The sequence below is a fragment of the Penicillium verrucosum genome (genome assembly GCF_028828655.1).
Source record: "Penicillium verrucosum strain IBT 35672 chromosome Unknown utg000001l_segment0_segment0, whole genome shotgun sequence".
NCBI lineage: Eukaryota > Fungi > Ascomycota > Eurotiomycetes > Eurotiales > Aspergillaceae > Penicillium > Penicillium verrucosum.
In genome coordinates, this window is record NW_026643210.1 from 1,821,133 (window position 1) to 1,841,818 (window position 20,686).

General features: G+C 36.9%; 2 protein-coding genes across 2 annotated transcripts; one reads left to right on the forward strand and one right to left on the reverse strand.

Annotated features, from left to right (window-relative positions):
- Window positions 1–3,776: 3,776 nt before the first annotated feature.
- Window positions 3,777–4,619, reverse strand: N7516_000655 (metallophosphatase domain-containing protein; the record flags this gene model as incomplete). The annotated part of the gene is made up of 1 exon (XM_057213377.1): window positions 3,777–4,619. The coding sequence occupies one exon, from the start codon at window positions 4,617–4,619 to the stop codon at window positions 3,777–3,779; it is 843 nt and encodes a 280-aa protein (XP_057075260.1).
- Window positions 4,620–9,435: 4,816 nt separating this feature from the next.
- On the forward strand, window positions 9,436–11,523 carry N7516_000656 (uncharacterized protein; the record flags this gene model as incomplete). The annotated part of the gene is given in 9 exon segments (XM_057213378.1): window positions 9,436–9,585; window positions 9,710–9,774; window positions 10,160–10,207; window positions 10,492–10,540; window positions 10,716–10,778; window positions 10,824–10,916; window positions 10,996–11,177; window positions 11,191–11,216; window positions 11,228–11,523. Coding segments are annotated over 9 exon segments (972 nt in total), but the record flags the coding sequence as incomplete, so codon positions are not given.
- Window positions 11,524–20,686: the final 9,163 nt, after the last annotated feature.

The following is a 20,686-nucleotide window of genomic DNA, read 5'->3' on the forward strand; positions in this document are numbered from 1 at the left end:
TCTATCTCCGCTCTTAATAAAGATTAGATTAGTACTTTAATCTAGGAAGGTATTATAATATTTAGCCTTCGAAATTAGGCTAATCCTTTAATCGTTAGATATACTACCTATAAGGATAAGTACTACTAGCTAAATTACTATAGTATTTATAAGATCGATACTATACTTAATCTTTAGTCTAATCTTCTAACTAGATCCCTAAATTCCGTCTTTATAATAAAGAAAGACGGTTCTCCTACTACTATCTCTATTAATTTAGCCTATCGACGGGCCTATTATATAGGAGAGAACCGAGTTTATAAGATAGAAACTTATTCTAAAGGAGTTAAACTATTAAAGGGTAAGGGGGTTACCTTTCCCTATATTCCCTATATTAAAGATAAAGGCTATATCTTACCTTTTAGTAAGTAGAGGACAATTAGATTAAGGCCTAGAGAATTTATTTATCTTAATATCTAGAGACCGATTTCTATTACGTCTTATAGAGATAAATATTACTTTATAACCTTTACCGACGACGCTACGCGGTTTACCTAGCTCTATCTTTTAAAGTTAAGATCTTAGGTTACTAAGATATTTATTTAGCTTAAGACTTATTTAAAAATATAGTTTAGTTACGTTATAAAGAGGGTCTATAGTAATAATACTCCTAAGTATAAGCTACTTACTACTTACCTTTTATCTAAAGATATAATCTAGAATCTAACTCCGCCTTATACTAAGTAGCTTAATAGTATTCCTAAGATTAAGAACTATTATCTTATCGAGCCCTTAGTTACTATAATAATAGAATACTAGCTTCCGAAATACCTTTAGGGCTATCTAATTAGTAGAGTTAATTATATAATAAATTGTCTATATACCTCTTATATTAATATATCTCTATATAAAGCTTTATATAGCAAAAAGCCTAATCTATCTTATCTTCGGGCCCTTAGTTACTAATATTAGTTCTTAATTCCGAAGGAAAAGAGGACTATAAAGCTTAATACTTATATAAAAGAAGTAAGATTAATTACCTATAATAAGGGTAATTACTACGTTCTCTATAATATTCGAATAAAGAAGATTAAGCGTTCTTAGAACGTTATTTTTAATAAGAACCCTACTCCGGAGGTCTTACCTAAGCCTACCTATAACTTAGACTTAGTATCTTAGGGACCCCTACCTTAGGTCTTATCTAATCGCTATATCCTAATTAATTTCTTAGAGCCGTCCGAAGGATTCTAGATTTATAGTAAGTAAGTACTATAATCCTTACCTTTTCGATCTAGGTTAAGTACGCCCCTATCCCCCTCTATAGAGGATAATAACGAAGATCTCTTTAGTCCGGCGAGCCTACCGCTAAGTCTTATAGACCCTATAATTATAGAATACCGTATTCTAGAAGTTACTAGTTTATCTAATCTCTCTACGATTAATAACCTCCCCGATCCGAATTCCTTCGATCCGAACTTCTCTAATAATAACGATATTATAGCGGGTAGTTTAGGGAGGGAAGTAGAGGTATAAAGAATTAGAAATAGTCCCTACTTTAAAGTAGGCGGGGTATAAGCCCCTATAGGGCTATAACTAGCTTCCCGGTAAGCTATAAATTAAGACTCCCGTCTAGATTTTTCTTATTTAAATCTTATCTCTAATAATCCGAGAGACCCCGACTTTATCCTAATATCTCGTATATCTACTAATCCGTCTTAAGTACTCCTACGTTAATCGGCTCGACTTCCGAAGCTATTCTAAGCCTATATTAATAGTATAGCTAGTCGATTATTTTTCGATATTAATATACTCTAGTTTTTAGCTAATATACCGGATATTTTAATTAGTCTATTCTCTATAGTAACGTTAAAGTTTAGAGAATAATATATACCGTCTAAGCTAATAGCTAAAGACGTTAGTTTTAAACCTAATAGATAGAAGGAAGTTATAGCTTATATTAAGAAAGATAAATAGCTCGCTACGGTATATAAAGAGCTAAGTAGATAAATTAAAAATAGTACCTAGAGATAGATTCTACGATCCTCTCGGACTTTAAAGAGGAAGCTACTAACGCTACGTTAGGTCTTTAAGATTAAGTATAATAGTATTTATAAAGCTCGTTTAGTAGCCTATAGTTTCTAATAAGTTAAAGATCTTAATTTCTATAAGGTCTATACGGTAGTTGCTAAGCCTATATCTTTTAAAATCTTTATTACTATTATAGTAGTAAAGGGCTAGTAGATCTATTATATCGATATTATAACTACTTTCCTCTATATAGAACTAAAGGAACCGATTGAAATTAAGCTACCTAAGGGTCTTTAAGAATAGTATCTAGATAATATTAGATTACTAATAAAGATAATCTATAGACTAAAACAAAGTCCTAGGGAGTAATATAGACTACTCTATAATATTATAATCTCCTTAGGTTTCGTCCGGACTTAGTCTAATTATTCGATTTTTATTAAATATAGTAATAGTAAGGGTAAGGACCCTATCTTTATTATAGTCTATATCGATAACTTACTTATTTTATCTCTATTAATTCGTCTAATTTAGGACTTTAAGACTAAGATTAGTAAGTACTTTAATACTTCTAATAAAGGCCTTTTAGAGCGCTATCTTATTATTAATATCTATTATAATAAGGGTAATTAGATCGATAGGTCGACTTTTAATAGAGGGATAATTTACCTTTCCTAATTAGATTATATCGATAAGATTCTCTAGTATTTTAGTTTAGACAATTATAATTCTTATACTACGCTAATAGACGAGAAGTAGATTCTTATTCCTTTTAATAGTACCGCTATAAAGATAGAAGTAAAAGAATATTAGATAAAAATCGGTACTTTAATCTAGCTAATAGTATCTACCCGTCTTAATATCTCCTTTATAGTAATTAAGCTTACTAAGTATACTAAGAATCTAGGTCTAGAGTATTTTCTAGCTTTAAAGCGGGTTTTTAGATATCTAGTAGGTTCGAAGTATCTATCGATTATTTTTTCTCTAGCCCGCTATAATCTAGTCTCTTATAATTTAATTCGCTAGGATTTAGCTTACTAAGATTACCTAATCGGCTACTATAATACTAATTAGGTAGGGCCTTATAGTAAGAAGGGGCTCTCGACTTCGGGATTTATCTTTATAATATCCGGTAATACTATCTCTTAGACGTTAAAGAAGCAGCCTTATATAGTATTATCTACTACGGAATCCGAGTATATTACCGAGGCTTTAGTAATATAAGAAGCAATCTAGCTATCCTAACTACTTACGGAGATTAGATTGCCTAGTTTCTTACGGAAGCCTATCTATATCTTTATAAATAATAATAGTACTATTATACTAGCTTCAAATCCCGAGTTCTATATAAATACGAAATATATTGCTATACGGTATTACCGCCTACGAGAGGAGGTTACTACTAGCAATATTAAATTTATTAAGATTCCGACTATAGAAATAGCGGCGGATAGCTTTACTAAGCCCCTTTCTAAAATCATGTTCCGGAGATAGATTCAATAGATGGGTTTAATTACCTATAAGCCTTGATTTTCAGTTTACATAGTGAGAGTAGGGGGTGTTTGTTTTTTACTTTCTGGTTTTTCAGAGAGTTTCTTGGAAGAGAATTTGGGACTATGGATTATGGTATGGATCAAATTACTAGTCGTGGGGGGTGTTGCGAGGTCACGTGACCTTGCATGTTTGCTCCCAGCTACTTGGTCCCCACAACTTTAGTTTAGATAGTTCTTCTCTTCTTCTTCTCTCTGCGCAATAGACAATTTTCCAGTTTACCTGCATTCTTTGTCTAAGAATTTTGCTTCCACGGCTGGGCGTAGGACTTCCTTAGCAAACTCCCAAGCTGTAAACAGTAGATTTTTCAAGCCCCCTCCAGCAGCGACAGTGCCCTCATACGCCTCCTGGAGCCTGTTGAACAGCATCAACTCAGTTCCTGAACCCTCATGTATATGGCCGAATACATGTAGCCTCGGTCGAATTCTCCATAAGGTCTGTAGCAAATAAGGACAGCCATACTTCAGTAAGTCAAGATGAGCAAGTGGTGGGCCATGAGTAATCAGCACATCAATTCCATCTGGTATTGAGCCAGCCCACACATCTTGATTTCGGGGATATTGAAAGGCCCAGTTGCCATGCCTGCGAGAGTAGGGACTTCCGTAGACCCTCAGTTGACGACCATTTGGGCAATGAATTGTTACTTCCTCTTTTTCGAGGTAGATTATATCTCCCCAGTCGATTTGAGTTCGCCCGGAGGCTGTTTGATGGGACACATCATCCCGCGCTGAATCAAGTAGTAGGTCATGATTGCCAGCAATCACAATTTTGGTGGGATGAGGTAGACTGCGTAACCAGGTGATCGAATCTTGAAGTTCCTGAAAAGATCCAGATTGTGTGAGATCACCAGCATGGATGAGAATGTCTCCATCATGGACGTCGGTTTGGGTGTTGTGAGTATCAGAGATACAGACAACCGCGATGGGTTTTGTGAGTGGCGTAGCTGGAATAGGCTCGTACCAATCATAAAGCATTTTTGCGAGGAAGACACAAGGCCGGGCGCGGAATTCTTGCCATCGTCCTGGTCGCTGTCGGTGAATGAGCTCGTGAAGACTGGACATGATTGGGGAATCCGGACCCAGGGTCCAGGGATTTATCGGTAGTAACGAGCGACCACGTGAAATACTAGGCCGTCGAATCATGTCAAGATCTTGTGCCAGAGTTGATGTCGGCCTTACAGACGGATTTACCATGTGACGTCATAATGAACGCCTCAGGCAGGAAAATCTTGTGGAGGCCGAAATCCAGGCATCCACAAGTGTTTGTCATTGTTTGTTCTTTTTCTATACATTACCTTATTGGCTGGCACACATTGTAGTGGACAAATCTGGATACACCTTCGCACTCGGCTATACCTAGTCAGGTTTAGTGTATATGCAAGAAATGCTGCATAATACCAACTTTATTCTTGCTTAACACCAGTTATGATCGGTACACTCTATTACACCATATCGGATAGTTATTGTGGGAAGGTTCGGTCTATGGATTTATGAGCCAGAATAGGGGAAAAATATTATGCGCCCTAGAATTTCAGATAGTTACATACTTCCTATTGTTAGATCTCTTTTTCCACGCTTCTATATAGGTATTTAGTCAGGCAATTTCGATATTGATCCGGATCACCGAGCCAATGCAATTGTATTGCGTGCTAATTGCTGATGATCGATGGTGATGAAGTGATGATCGATGGAGGGGAAAAGGAGAAGAAGAGAGAGAGGAGACTTCACGGAGAAATTAAACCTTGTTGGTCAAGGTGTGATTACTATCAAGTTACTCTTCTACCCTCAAACTATTTTTACCCTTTGTCCCCATCTCCAAGTTGCCTGCCATGACGAATATCTCACCGATCTTGAAGGAACGCAGGTCACGTTTGATGCTGTTACGGAGCCACCTTTCAACTTCCCTGCCTAGAAATGGATAATACTTGAGAATCTCGGCGAAGATTCAAATCGCCTGACAAAGGAAGACATCGCCGCGGAGCTAGGGCCTTCAAACACCTCCGGGAAATTCCTATACCGACCTGCTAGTGAGGAAGACGACAATATACGCGCATTTTTACGCATTTACCGATAGCTTCCTATAGCCGGAACTAAAACGAAGAAGGCCGCTATACGGGCCAGATAGGCTGTCGACACCCTTCCCGACCACCTAGAACTAATCGCTTTCTAGACATTTATAAAGCTAGACTACAACGTTATTCCTCGGCTACTAGGCTATCAACAGCGCCGGCAAGACCACGATAAAGGTATTCCTAGAGGATACATTACGTATATTCTATAGGAAAAAGTCGCTGGCGAGTCTCTTAATTTGACCGAATTCTAGAGGCTCCCCTTTGCCGATCGCAAGGCTATCCGCGATAAGTTTCGCCAAGTCTATACGTATAAGAATCTAGTAACTATAGCGAAACATTAGGCTAACAGAGAGCAGAAGGTTTTTACCGTACGGGTATATGCCATATATAGGTCGTCCTTCGAAGATTATTTATAATAAGTCTAGTGGCTAAATATATGTCTATACGAGATCATCTATATAGACTATGATAATCTAACATTTATCTCTAGGCATATCTGCGGATTCAGACTCGCATCTTCATTTGAGGGACCTCAGCAGTGGGATGATGTTAACTACTTCCAATACGGACTCATCCAACCCTCCGATAATCGATTCTACTGGGAAGGAACACCACCCGAAACGGCGGATTGGATCGAAGATGACAACGGCTGGACGTGGTGAATATGGAAACAACCACAGTGGAATACAGCCTGAAGTATGCTCCGCCATATTGTTCCTCCCTAGCTGGCTTAGTAGACAAATATGACCCAAGGGATTGCTGCAGGCGTAATAAAGGCGTCCCATGTCGGATGTTACATACGATTTATTCAAGTCCGTCTTCATTGTCAAATTTAGCTCCAGTTACCGTATGATCATGGGAGTAGGCCAATTTGACGCATATAGTTCTTGCTTGAATGACTGTATTTGCTACACACGAAATTATTTGGGCAGCATACTGTGATTAACATTGTCTGATCCATTGACTGCGAGGAGTGGGATTGGCAATTGGCCCTTGGAATTCAGCAATGGTAGCAAGATACAGAAGTCATTGATTGAAGGTCAACACAGGCCCAATAGACTGATCTGTAGGGTCCGGAGGCGCACATCGGACGGAGGATTTGATCACGGCGGAATGCTCAATTCTCCAAGTTGAGCTGACCTGGATTTGTCGTAAGAATATGGTCTGGCGGTAATTGGTGATGAAACCATACATGCAACCGAGGTCTAACATGTGTGAAATAGGTTGTGCAAGGATATAACTCTCTCATTGGTTCATATTGCCAACAGTAATTTAGATCCACTAATGTTGCAGTTATTAATTGAAGCCTGCCGATGCTTAAAGGTGTCTTAATACCAAGGTTATAAGGTTAATAAAATCAATGCCTTCTAAAATGGGCCTCGTGACTTTTAAAGTAAATTAAATCTGAAGTGATGAAGTGAATCTGAACTGAATCTGAACTGAATCTGAATTGAATTTGAAGAAAACTTGGAGAAGATTTGCAGATCTCTTGGCCGCTAGTTTAGGGGTGGGTGAATCTTTATAGGATCGACTGTTGTAGGCAATAACCAATGACAGAGGACCTTCCGCAACAAAGTTGGGTTTGTAGTACGTCGGTGCTCCAACAAACACCCACGGCACCTTAACTTCGTCGACTTGAAGTCCCCTAGTGCTATATTGATTGATTGGGCCTCGAATACTGCACCAAGGACCTGTCCAGCAGCTTTCTGCAATCGAGCATAAACCCCGGCCTCATCTCCGACGAAAACTTTTCATTAGTGAGATTTCTGGCTTGGATGCTGATCTGAATCACTCGGTTACTCCACTGTTGGGTATCGTAGGCATTTTCGGCAGTAGTAGTGAATCTGTCCACGGTAGAAGTGGGCTAACAAATCGTATTTTATGAAGGGCGCTTGACGTCGTCCGGTTATCGCTAGCAAGGAGATTAGGAAGAGCGAGATAGCAATATCACGGGAGCGTTTTATAGAGGGCATCTTTTAGAATTTGTTGGCTTAAGAGGCTGTAAATTTCGAATGCTAGCGACCCGCATAATTTTATATAGAGTGTTTAAGATCGAGTGATGTAGTTGTGGTGAATTGTGTCAAATTGCAAGGTTGCATACATGGGATGATACCATACAGATTATGTAATCTAGCTTAGTCATAACCGCACAGAAACAGCAGTTTCTATTATGTAGAAAATGCAGAGTTCTCCATAGACCTGGCTTTGAACCGCCCATAGGTTCCAAATCTCAGAACCTGAACCTAACCTCTTGAAGTTAGGTTCCAAAGTTTTTAACCTGGACCTAACCTTAACCTCAAGGAGGGTCGTTGAGGTTCAACCTCATCAACCTACATGAACCTGCATATGTATAATTTTTTGACTTTTTTCCTCTTTTGGCTGGATAAAAGTGATGATTCATCTCGGATTTTTACAGCTGTTTTGTTGACCTGCCGGCGTTCGTCTGATTACTCTATCAACGTGGTGAATTATGAAGAAATAATTGTTTAGAAGTAAACAGAAGACAAAGCCACTGATAAATTACAAGTAATATTCGATGATATCGACGTGGTAGGTGGTCAGTAGAGGTCATCGGCGAAATTGTATATAAAGATGCAGATATATATACTTTGAACACTGTAACCCATGTGTATCTTGACCAACAGAACTACATATTATCGAGAAAACTACTAAAATATATATAAAATCCCCTCATTTTTATATAAAACAAATCGTTATGCCTCCCTCTATGAATTTGTCTCGAAGGGTTTAGGTCAAATTATCTATATCTATCGTAAATCTAGTCTAAAGATTCTTATCGTTAGACTTAGCTATTTAAACAAGACGATTTTCCTAACTTAAGGTTAACCTCTAGGTTCTATACGGGTAAGTTAGGTTAAGTTCTAGGTTCTATACGGATATATGAGGTTAACTTTTAGGTTCTATACGGGTAAGCGAGGTTCTCTTCTAAAATAATCTACTATAATAGCTAATTAGATATAGGTCGGTAGATATAAAAGACGATAGATCAATTCTAGCACGTAGAATAGGGTCAAACGGATCCCCTAAGAATATCGCGTATCTTTTCGAAAGAACGAATAAGTAAGTTTCTTATTCTCTTCCTTAGTAATTATACCCTCTACTAGTTTACTAAATCTATTATATCTTAGCCCTCTAGCGCCTATACGTCGTCTAGCTTCGATACCACGGACGGTTTACTATTAGACGCGCTCTAATACCTTCTCCCCGACGATTCCCTATCCTAGCGCGATAGCTAGAGCCAACTACTATCCGAAAGCCAGCTTAATTCAGTTCTAGACCTTCTAGACTATCGATCTTATATGGCTTATTAGGCCCTAAGCACCCTACCGCGAATTAAGCCCGATCGTATTAACGAATTCATTATTTACGCGCTAGAAATGACCGCGGAATTCGTTAAGTAGTGGCTTAATACTAGCTATAGTAAGTTGAAGCGGATCAACTAGGATAGGAACCTAATAAACCGTCGAGTAGAGTGCTAGAAAGGGTTCTAATAAGTTGCAAATGCTAAAGATAGCAAGCTAGGCGTTATATATAATAAGTGCTGTATAGTTCTCACGTATCTAGCTATAAATCATACTAGAACTTTATCGATATAGAAATATCTCGATAGGCTAAGGTGCCGAAAGCAGCTACCGAAGAAGGGTACTAGTAGTATCCGATAACTACTTAGTGACGCGGTATATTCTATAGGGTCTAAATCTTATATTAGTACTAACGATGAACTTACTATCCTATAGGCCGAGAAAAGACTAGCGCCTATCTTTATATAATAAGTATAGGAGTAGATACTTCTTAATCTAATCACTATATCAAATTTACCCTTTTTGTTTGTCGAGCATCAAAAATTCTGTGACCTCTTTTCCTTCGTACGGCTAGCACCCGAACTACCTAGCTTTCCGTTAAGAAAGGTGATTCGCGAGCGCCTCCGGGGTTTCGTGTTATAGTATCAATAGGAGATACTATAAACGCTTCTATCTAGTATAAAGCTATCACTCGTACTTAACTATTAGACTTCACTATTCTAGGACGCGTTTATAGCTATTATAGGATACTTCCTAGATAAGGAATAGGAATATCGCGAGGTCCTCCTTAGGTTTAAGCCACTTTCTAGAACTCATTCTAGCGTAAATCTTAGTAAAATTGTTCTCTAGATTCTATAGAAGCATCAAATCACTAATCGTATACTAGCGGTAATAACTAATAATGCGTCTAATAATAAGACGCTTATCACTACGATTAATAATTCAATCTATAAACTATAGCTAAAGACGGATTTAACGATTATTCAAGTGCCCTGTCTTACTTATATCATCTAGTTAAGTCTAGTTGAATTGCTTAGTAAAATAAAGGCCTCGCTAAAAAATGACAACACTGAATTAGAATAGTCCGAGGATTGTGTTAGATTACTACGTACGCGCTAGTAGAAGCGAGATATCACCGATACCCTAAATAAGATAGGCTTTTCTTAAATAGAATTCTATATATTTAATATACTAACTATTATAATAGGTTCGAGGCCTTACGGTTTTCATTAATAGAAGTCCTTAACGCAAAGAAGTATTTCTGAAACTCGAGTCTAATAGGCAAAAACTTATTCCAATCTAAGATATTCGTACGCGGTAGAATTCAACGTTTCTTATACTCCGCCGGGCTAAAAGGCTTTCTACTACCTTTAACGAGTACTATTCGCTCTATTACCAACCTTATTTTATATTAAATACGGAGGGGTAGCGGTAGATTGACTATCTACTTTATATACTCTAGCCCTTTTTTATATATACTATACTAGTCTGCTAGACTAATAACTCGAGTATTCACCTTATCTTTAGTATTTATAATAGGCTCTTTAATCATCTCGAAAGATCGATATATCAGCTTCGTCGAAAGAGAGTTGCCTAGAAACAGCTTATACTTTCCTCCCTTGAGGCTGCAAAAGATAAACTATTAAAGTACTATAGTATAACGGACCTTATTAAAGGTAATCTCTATACTATTAGAACGATCCTAGATCCGTCTAATAAAATAGAGTTCTTTTTAACAAGTGATTAGGCCTTAGATAATATAGGAAAAGACTATACAAAAGAATATCGTTAGAGCCTCTAGTCTCTTTTCGAGAAATACCGCCTACGTATACTATTAAATATATCACTATCGGATAGTATATCGTTCCTAGCTAAATCAGCGCTCGAGAGGATTCTTAAGGACAATTCCTTATAGCGATCAACTAGTCTATATTAGGATAAGCTTACCAAGTACCTCTAGAGTAGTAAGTAAGTAAGCCGCCGATATAAATCATTATACTAATATTCTTAGCTACCGTTAATAAATCCGCTTAGGTCTTCTAGAGAAACCACGAGAGGGAGTTCCCTATTCTTATAAGTATTACTCGTGATATAATGTCTATTCTAGCGACTAGTGCCGGTGTTAAGCGTCTTTTTAACTCTGCCCGGGATATTTGCTACTATCGCTGGGGGTCGTTGAGCCTAGAGACTATCCGCGATATTATATTATATATATATACAATAAGGTTTGATACTAAGGAGGAGTAGCGATAGGTTCTCTAAGAGTATCTTTTAGAGCAAGAGATCGTAGCTTCGTCCGAAGAACTTTATATTAGAATATATTGTGCCGAGGCTATTAGTAATACTAAGGAAGATATAGAGATGCACCTTCATACCCCGGCTATAGTACCACTCTTAGCCGTTGCCGCTAGAAAGCGGCCGGCTATCAATTCTAACGACGAGGACGACTCTGATACCGATGACATTACGGATCTAGAAGAGACCTTAGCATTACTATTACCTAATACGCAGCAGCGTGTATTAGGTAGAATGCGGAAGAGGTCGAGACTCTTGGATGGATATATAGTTTAAGCTTTAACAGTTAAAGTCTAGGAAATCTATGTTCTAGATATAAGGTGTGAATTACTGATATCTAAAAGCCCTATCGAAGATAAAGCTATAACATGCAATTCTAGACATACAGTATCCTTCTGTAAGGCTATATAGTAATCAAATTTTGGTTTACGGTTACAATGGAATACAGCCTGTTTCGACATATATTATGCAACTGAGCCCGAGTCACGTTTTTTAACTGTTTCTCATCTTTGTTTAACCTGAGGTTCACCCGCGGGTCAACCTGATGAGGTTCGGTCCTCGGATGGAACCTCCCTCAGGTTCCAAAACCTAGAACCTGACCCGCCCAAATGGAGGTTCAGGTTAGGTTCTTCAGGTTCACCCGCGGGTAAGTGCCAGGTCTAGTTCTCCATATCAGCCCTAAGGTCCATACATTTCAATACGTCAGATTTCTGTTAGTTATGAGCCCGGCTTTGTTCTATTAAACATCAATTCAAAGATCAACCCTACTTCCAACCGATACTAAGGTAATTTACCTAGCGACGAAGTAACCCCTAAATCGAAGAAAAGAATCGGAAATCTGTCTAAATTATAGCCGATTATCTCTCCGCGGGTTCATCCTCCCGCGTTATCCTTAAGGACACCGAAACTTAGGATATATAGATAGCTAATATCGAATCGATTGTAGTGCAATTTAACGTTTAGGAGCTATATAATCCTAGTAAAGAAAAAGAACCGGAGATACGGAAAGCTCCGGTAGAGATCATGTTGGAGTCACGTGACGGCCATGTGGGGCCGCAGGTGATCCTGACCCACAGAACTCAGGATATTGTTAGACAGTAGCTAGTTTTTTCTTCTCTTCTTTTCTTTCTCTCCAGAGTCTACAATATTAATCCCTTGAGGTTAACATTCATTCCTATATAGCCTGTATTCCATCTGATAGGTTATAAGCCCTTGCTCGTACGACTCCGAGTATCTTTTCGTTGAAATTTTCAACCAATCAGAGTTTTCATTTTTTTTTTTTTTTTTGTGGGACGCGTTTTTCGGCCCGTTCCGCATCTCCACTTTTCGACTGTCGATCCTATTATTGATTTTCATTAACGATCTCATCGTAAGTCAACATTTTCATTATTCTGATCATCTAGGAAGCTTCGTTTTCCGTGGTCACCTTATCGACGCGACGGACGGTACCGATTCGCGCATTTCTTTCGATCGAGACCGAAGACGGACACTCGACGTATAGTCAAAATGACTAGTTCCTACGATAATAACGATAACGGAGGAGAAGGTTCCTTACGTTCTCTCCCTACTTCTCGCTAGTAACACAATCCTATTTCTGATAGTTAGGGACAGCAATATTATTAACGTAGTCCTATTAGACGGATACGTATATAGGGGACTGATCTTCCGGAAGTAAAGGAGATTAAGCTTAATAAGGGTATTAAATTGGCTCTTAATAGTAGTAATCTAGTAAGATAGAAACGATAGATTATTAATAGATTGAGTATAGCGCGAATTAATTAGGTCGCCGACTACAATCTTCCTCGTCCTACCGAATTCGATCCCGATTATGATCTATAGAGATACTAGTCGAAGATTTCTAGTAGATAGATCGAAGGTCTTCTAGATTAGAAGATTATTATAACTCTTAAAGGATATATAAATAGTTTCCCGATTTACGCCGATTATATACTACGTAAAGTCGAGTCTATTGTTCGTAGTACTAGTATTATTAATAATATAAGACGTAAGGTGATTAAATTCGACGAGATAAAGAGATCATACTTTAGTTCTACTAAGGACTATATTAATACCTATTAGACCTAATATAACCAGCTTAGTATATATAAAGTCGAATCTTATCTATTCGGAGCGTTATTTATAATACTTCGACAATTAGAAGGTAAACTCAAATCGGTTACGTTTACCTACGAGACTTTAAAAGACAAGATGCTAGATTCTATTATAAAGGAGGTTTTTGGCGATATATATAAGGTATTAACGATTAAAGTACGCGATATTCCTATTTTATTATCGTTCGACCCGGAAGCTTCTACTAACGTTATACGAAATAATAATAATAATAATTAACGTAGAGGTAGAATAAGAGGTCGAGGCCGTAGTAGCAGAGGTCGTAGAGGTAATTTATATAACTCTAGATCGGATAATAATAATAAGGATAATTAAAATAATTAGAAGGAATAGTATTAAGGTACGAAGAATACGCCGCCTAAGGGCAAGTCGATTAACGAATAGGCGGAACAGTAGCGCAATCAATAGCTATAATATATAAATGGTTTAGAATATACCTACTATAGATATACTAGATATCCTACTAAGATATATTTCTACCTAATAAAGGATCTACCTATAGAGAGATAGAAGCCGCGTAGTAATACTTAGTACTATACAACTATATATAAAGGAAAAGGTAAGGCTAGTATTACTCGTACTAATATAGCTCGTTCTTTAGAGGATAACTAGATGATTGATAGTAGTACTTCTAAAACAATCACTAGATATCGTAAGGACTTCTACGAATACTTAACTTATAAGCCTAGTAAGGAGCTATATAGCTATACGAATACTAATAGTAAGGTCTAATTAGCAATTAGTTATAGCAAGGCGCCGATTCAAATTAAGAATTTAGAAGGTAAGATTAAGATAATTCTTATTAATGCCTACTATAATATAGCAACTAACGATCGTCTACTTTTATCTAATGCTCTTAAAGCGGATTATAATATCTATTATAATCTAATTGTTTTAAAACTAGTTTATAAGAATAGGGAGGAAGTTGGATTAGTAAAACGGTTTAATAGTTTACCCTAGATTAATAGCCTACTCTATTAAGGAGTGATTCTAGAGAAGATATAACAATCTTCTATTTAAACGACTTACTTCTATAAACCGAATTCTTCTAATTTAGACTTAGATTTAGATAAAGAGTTTGATCGAATTAATAAGTCTATTTCGACTTACGAAATTTATCGTCGACTTAGTTATATAGGAAGACCGTATATTAAAGCTTCTCTTTCTAATGCTATTCTTCTAGAGGAAGGAGACTAGGTTAAACTTTATAATTTTAACTATAAAGCTTATTAACTTAGTAAAGCTAAGAAGTAGATTTCTCGGGATATATAACAACGTATAGAGAAGCTAGGTATAAAGTTTTATACGGATATATAAATTATAAACCTATCTAGACCTTATAGTAAACGTTATTAGGTGCTAATTGTCGATAACTATACTCGATATACCGAAGGACTATACTTTCGAACTAAGGAGGAGATTATACCTTATATAATTGCTTTCTATAAGAGATAGAAGATTCTTCGTAGACGTTACCTAGCTTTCTAGCGGATTGACGGAGGAACTAAATTCTATAAGTTCTAGTTATAGGTAGAGGAAGAAGGTATAGTTTTTAAAATCACCCCTACCTATATACCTAAACCGAATAGCGTTATAGAGCGTATAGGTAGTTATATTAACTAGATTTAACGTATAATAAATATAGACGCTAAGCTTCCTAAATAGCTTTAGCCTTATCGAGTAGATACCGCAATTTATATTTATAATCGTTTAGTTAATCCGAAGACTACGAAGATACCGATTATCTCCTAGTAGGAGGGCCTTAGTCTTAGTAAGACGAGGGTTAATTTGAAATATCTTCGTATATAGGGTGCTATTATATTTGTCTATATTCTAAGGGAGATACGTATTTAATTAGAGAAATTAGCTGCTCGTATATTTAGAGGATACCTAGTTGGTTATAAAGGTGAGAATAGTTATATCTTTAAGGTATAGAATCCTACTTCGAAGGAGATTGTTTGTTTATAGGACGTCACTTTTCCTAATAAACTTAATCTTAACTCTTCTCGATCGGATAACGATCTAAAGAGGGGTATTTTAGCTAGAAAGCCGGTACTTAAGGATCCTGATTTAGGTGATAACGCCGGGGCACTTTATAAAGAAAGTAGTCTATATATTCTAGATTTTATAATTAAGAAAGGCAAACAACCTTACGAAGGTCCGAAGGTTATAATTAGGCCAAAGCTAGTTCCGTAGGTTTCTATTACTAGTAGATAGCTAGAGGTAGTAATTTAGGTTTTAAGACCTATGATTTAATAGAAGCAAGCTTCTATAGGTCTAGATATACTAGGAAGAGTATAGACTATACTACTTATATTAAGGCCGTTAACTAGAATATAGGAGATCGAGGATCAATCTCTACTTCGATAACCGAATTTCCGGAAATAAGTTAAACCGGCTTACCTTCTACCGCTAAAGAGGTAGATTGTTTAGTAGCCAATTTATTAGTTAGTTCCTTAGTTAATACGTCGACGTCTAGTTCTTCAATTATAGGTTTATAAGATAATTCGACGTTATATAGTTAATTATATAGACGGTAGACTATTGCTTCCGCTAGTCCTACCGTAGCCTAGAAAATAGGCAGTGGTATCTCCGGTTTTAGAGGCTATTCTAGAGTCTCTAGTTATTCACTAGTCGATCGAGGAGGATAACGGTAAAGATAGTAAAGATAGTAAGTATAATAGTTTTATTTATTAAGGATAGTATATATAGCGAGCTACTCGTAATATAGAAGTTCCTATATAATAGGCTGTTCCTACTTCTCCTTAGCATTTACCTAGAGTATTCCGAGAAGACACTCTATAGGAGGTTTCTCCGTAGGAGATTTCTTTATAGGAGATTTTTCCGTAGGAGGTTTCTCTATAGGAGGTTTCTATATAGGAGGTTTATAATCTTATTGTTTTAGAGGAAGAGTAGGTAGTAGTTTAGCCTAGTTCTTATTAGGTTTCTAAGCCTATTTTTGAACTATATATAGAGACGGTTTCTAAGGTCGAATTACCTCGGGAGGTCTTAGTTAAAATAATTACCGATAGTTCTATTACTGAGATAGCTTTTATTCTACTAGAATACTTTATTCCCCGACGGTCGAGCCGGACGAGACGATCGCTAGAATAATATAGTTTTCCTACGGAACTTACCGAGACTATATCGATTCCGAAAACGAAACCGAAATAAGCGAAATAACCGAAGCGAATTATTATAAAGCCGGACGTTCTATAGGGTAATAATAGTGCTAATAAAGGATTAGGTAATAATAGTGATTAAGGTAGGGGAGACTTATAAAGTCGAGAGTTATTACGAAATAGAGTACTCCTTTTATTTATAACGGTAAGCCTTTATACGTTAAGGACGTTGTTATTCCCTAGTCTTATAATAAGGCGATAGATTCTCGATTTTTAGACCGCTAGTAAGTAGCGATAGAAGATTAGTTTAACGACGTTTATACGAAAAGGACTTTTGATATCGTTTGTAAACCGCTAGGGGTAGTGCCTCTACCGAGTTAATAGGTTTTTAATCTTAAAGTAACGAAAGATAACCTTATTTATGGTTTTAAAGCGCGCTAGGTAGTTTATAGGAACTACTAGTAGAAGAAGGAGGATTTAATCTTCTATACTCTAGTTGTTTAGAACGTTCTTATAAAGATTATCTTTATACTTATTGCGTAGAGAGGTTATAAATAGCGTTAGTTTAACGTAGTAGCTATATATCTTAATACTTCTCGTGAAGATTAGGAGATAGTTTATATCGTTTAACTAGTAGGTTTTGAATACTCCGAACCTAATATCGGAAGTAAAGGTTAGGTTTATTAGTTATAGTAGGCATTATTTAGCCTTTATAATTCGGTAGCTCTATAGAATAAGGAACTTAATAGAAGACTAGTTAAGATTAGGTTTTATACTCTTAATAATAATCCGTATATCTACGTTAAGATATATAATGGTTTAACGTGGTTTCTTCTTATTTATATTAATGATTTTATTAGTATAACTCCGACCGACGGAGAGGTCGAGATGATTTTTTAGTAGGTAAAGGGTTAGTTCGAGATTAAGGATATAGGAGAACTATCCCGTTTTCTTAGTAGTACCGTTATCCGGGATTACAATAAAAGAATAATTCGGATAATATAATAGGCATACTATCTAGAAGCACTTCGCTTAGTAGAGATATAGGTATATTCTCTAATTTCGATTCCGCTTTCTCTAAACTATAAATAGGATAACGGCAATAAGGATCCCGACGCTCTTCTAGATTAGGAGGGGTATACTTTATTCCGGTCTTTGGTTAGTAGACTCAACTAGCTAGCAGTTGAAACTAGGCCTAATATCAAATTTAGTATTATAAAGTTATAATATCGTTCTACTTCTCCGACTACTAACGATTTATAGGTAGTCCGTGCTATCTATAGGTATCTTAGTAATATAATATATCTTAGTATAACGCTAGGGGGGGGTAGACGATACCTCGTTCTTTATATATACCGATGCTTCGTATAGTAATTAGTATAATTTAAAATCGATAGAGGGTGCTATTTAGTTTTTCGGTAGCGTACCTATCATTTAATACTCGAAGAAATAGAGTATTATAACTCTATCGTCGACGGCTATAGAATAGTATACTCTAGATCGACCTACTAGGGATACTTAGTAGATTTCAAAGATTGCTAAGGCACTTAATCTTCCTAAGGCGGGCAATCCAATTGTTGTTTTAATAGATAATATTAATACTTAGTTACTAATAAGTAAGAAATCGTATAAGAACAGTATATATTGGCTTAATATAAAGTAGTTTTTCGTTAAGGACGCTATTTTCTAGAAGAAGATCGATCTACGGCGCGTCGAGACGAAGAGCAACGTCGCCGACGGGTTTATAAAAGCGCTTGACAAAGAAGTATATACAAAGTTCATCTAGATATTAGGTCTTAATTGATCTATATACTAAATTTTACGGGTGGATGCAGATTTATATTGTGTAGGAAATGGTGGAAAATGAGAAAACAAAATGGAGAGTTTTTATTGGTGGAGACAAAGAGATATAGTGATAGTCTTCGTCCTGAAGGGGGTGTTGGAGTCACGTGACGGCCATGTGGGGCCGCAGGTGATCCTGACCCACAGAACTCAGGATATTGTTAGACAGTAGCTAGTTTTTTCTTCTCTTCTTTTCTTTCTCTCCAGAGTCTACAATATTAATCCCTTGAGGTTAACATTCATTCCTGCATAGCCTGTATTCCATCTGACAGATCATATCGATTAAAGAAGCGGAGAAGAAGTATGGCGATAAATAGGTCGATACTTATAAAGTGATTCAATCGAACTAGTCGATAAAGAATATACTTTATACCTAGGAAAAGAAGGGGTTAAGTGTGATTATAACGGCAATCCGGAATAGTATTTACGTGAACTTCTAGCCGTTTATAATAGACTATAAAATTCTATATAGTCTACTCCGAAACCTTCGAGAAAGGTTCGCCTGGAGTGTGATCTAACCTATTCTACTAGGCTCCGTTAATAATAAAGAAGCCTAGATAGAGGGTTAGATAAGAATATAAATATCGACAAATAGCTATTGAACTAGGAGATAGTTTAATTAAGCTGTAAAAGAGTAGGAATGCTAGAGGCAAATAACGCTTCGACTTAGTTCCTTAATGCTATCTTAGTAATATTACCTAGATTCCACGAGATATAGACTCTAAGAATATAAGATAAAGAAGATATCGGATTTACTAAGCTTCTTAACCGGTATCGAGTATACTAGAAGATTACCTATAGTAAGCTAGTTGCTAATCAACGGGGTATCTCTAAAGCTGCTTTTTCGACTTAGTAAGGCCACGAAGAAGCAAAGCCAGCTGAGACAAAGTTAGCTGATATAAAGTCAGCTGGAGAAGAACTACCGTTCAAATTGAAGCTATATCCCTATGAACAGAACTATAGACGATATCTAGCTTAGAAGTGTTAGGACGTCTTTAATGAGGATAAACCTTCTGGGTATACTAGAAACAAGGAAGCCAAGTAGAAATGGGAGAAAGCTATGAAGGCTAACCCTGCTTGGAAGGCCTGGGTTGACAAAAGGCGTAAAGAAAACCTGTAGGGGAAGGCAGCGTAGCAAGCAAATGCCACCCTTAATGACGAAGAGGATGACTTATTATATGGGTTCTTCTCTATATAGGCCGGCGTGCTAAAGACAAGTAAGCCCTAGGCAAGCAAGCCGGCGGCTAGTAAGTAAGAAAGTAAGCCCTAGGCAAGCAAGCCGGTGGCTAGTAAGTAAGAAATTCCAACCTCCACCGTTATATCTACCCAAATCTACGAAGCCGAACCAATTAGACGGAGATAGGTAGTCGACACCGGCGCGTAGATATATGTCTATAACAATCGGGAGTTGTTTGAAACTTTCGAAGACGCATAGAGCAGCGTTAGGGTAGGAGATACGGAAATAAGTATCGACGGGGTAGGCACTGTAGTAATCTATGGTATCAGCGTAGTCGATGGTAGCAAAGCAGTCAAAATGAAGCTATATAATACTAAGTACTCGCCTAATTTCTATAGTAATCTGATATCTAATAGGTTGATAATGAAAGCGGGGCTAGTAATAAACTTTAGAAAGAACTATATCGAGATAACTACTAGAAAACCGGTATATAGAGTATATTAGGACTAGAAGTTGATATGGTTAAAACAACTAAAGACGTCGAAGGATATAGCTCTTACTACTATAAAGAAGTCAGCGAGTAAGCTAAAGTTAGAAGCTTCAATCCAAACTTAGCATAGGCGCCTAGGCCACATTAGTTAGCAACGTCTTACTAAGCTAGTAGAGATAACTAAGGGGATTACTATTAAAAGCAACCCTAGTAAGGAGTAGGTATGTGAAGCTTGTCAATTAGTAGATGCCCTGAAGCAAATCTCTCGCCGGAAGATAGGAGAGATATATAGTATCTTTAGAAGGGTCCATTTCGACCTAGTATAGAATCAAGCAGCTTATAATAGGTATGTTTGGTTAACGCATTTTTACCTTAATAGTATTAGATGTCATTTTGTCTTTACCTATACTAAGAAGAACGATTGCTAGATTATTATTAGGAAGTTCTTAGCATTAATTAAGAACTAGCTAAAAATCGAGATTAGAGTATTCCACTATGATAATAAGCGGAGTGCGGGTCTCGAGGTTAAAACAATAATAGAAGCCGAGGGATATATAATTAAGCATTCGCTACCTAGCTTACCGGAGATAAATAGTCCTACCGAGAGATCTAGGAGGATAGTAGTAAGAACTACTAGAGTTCTAATCAATAATATAGATCTCCCTAAGGACCTATAGC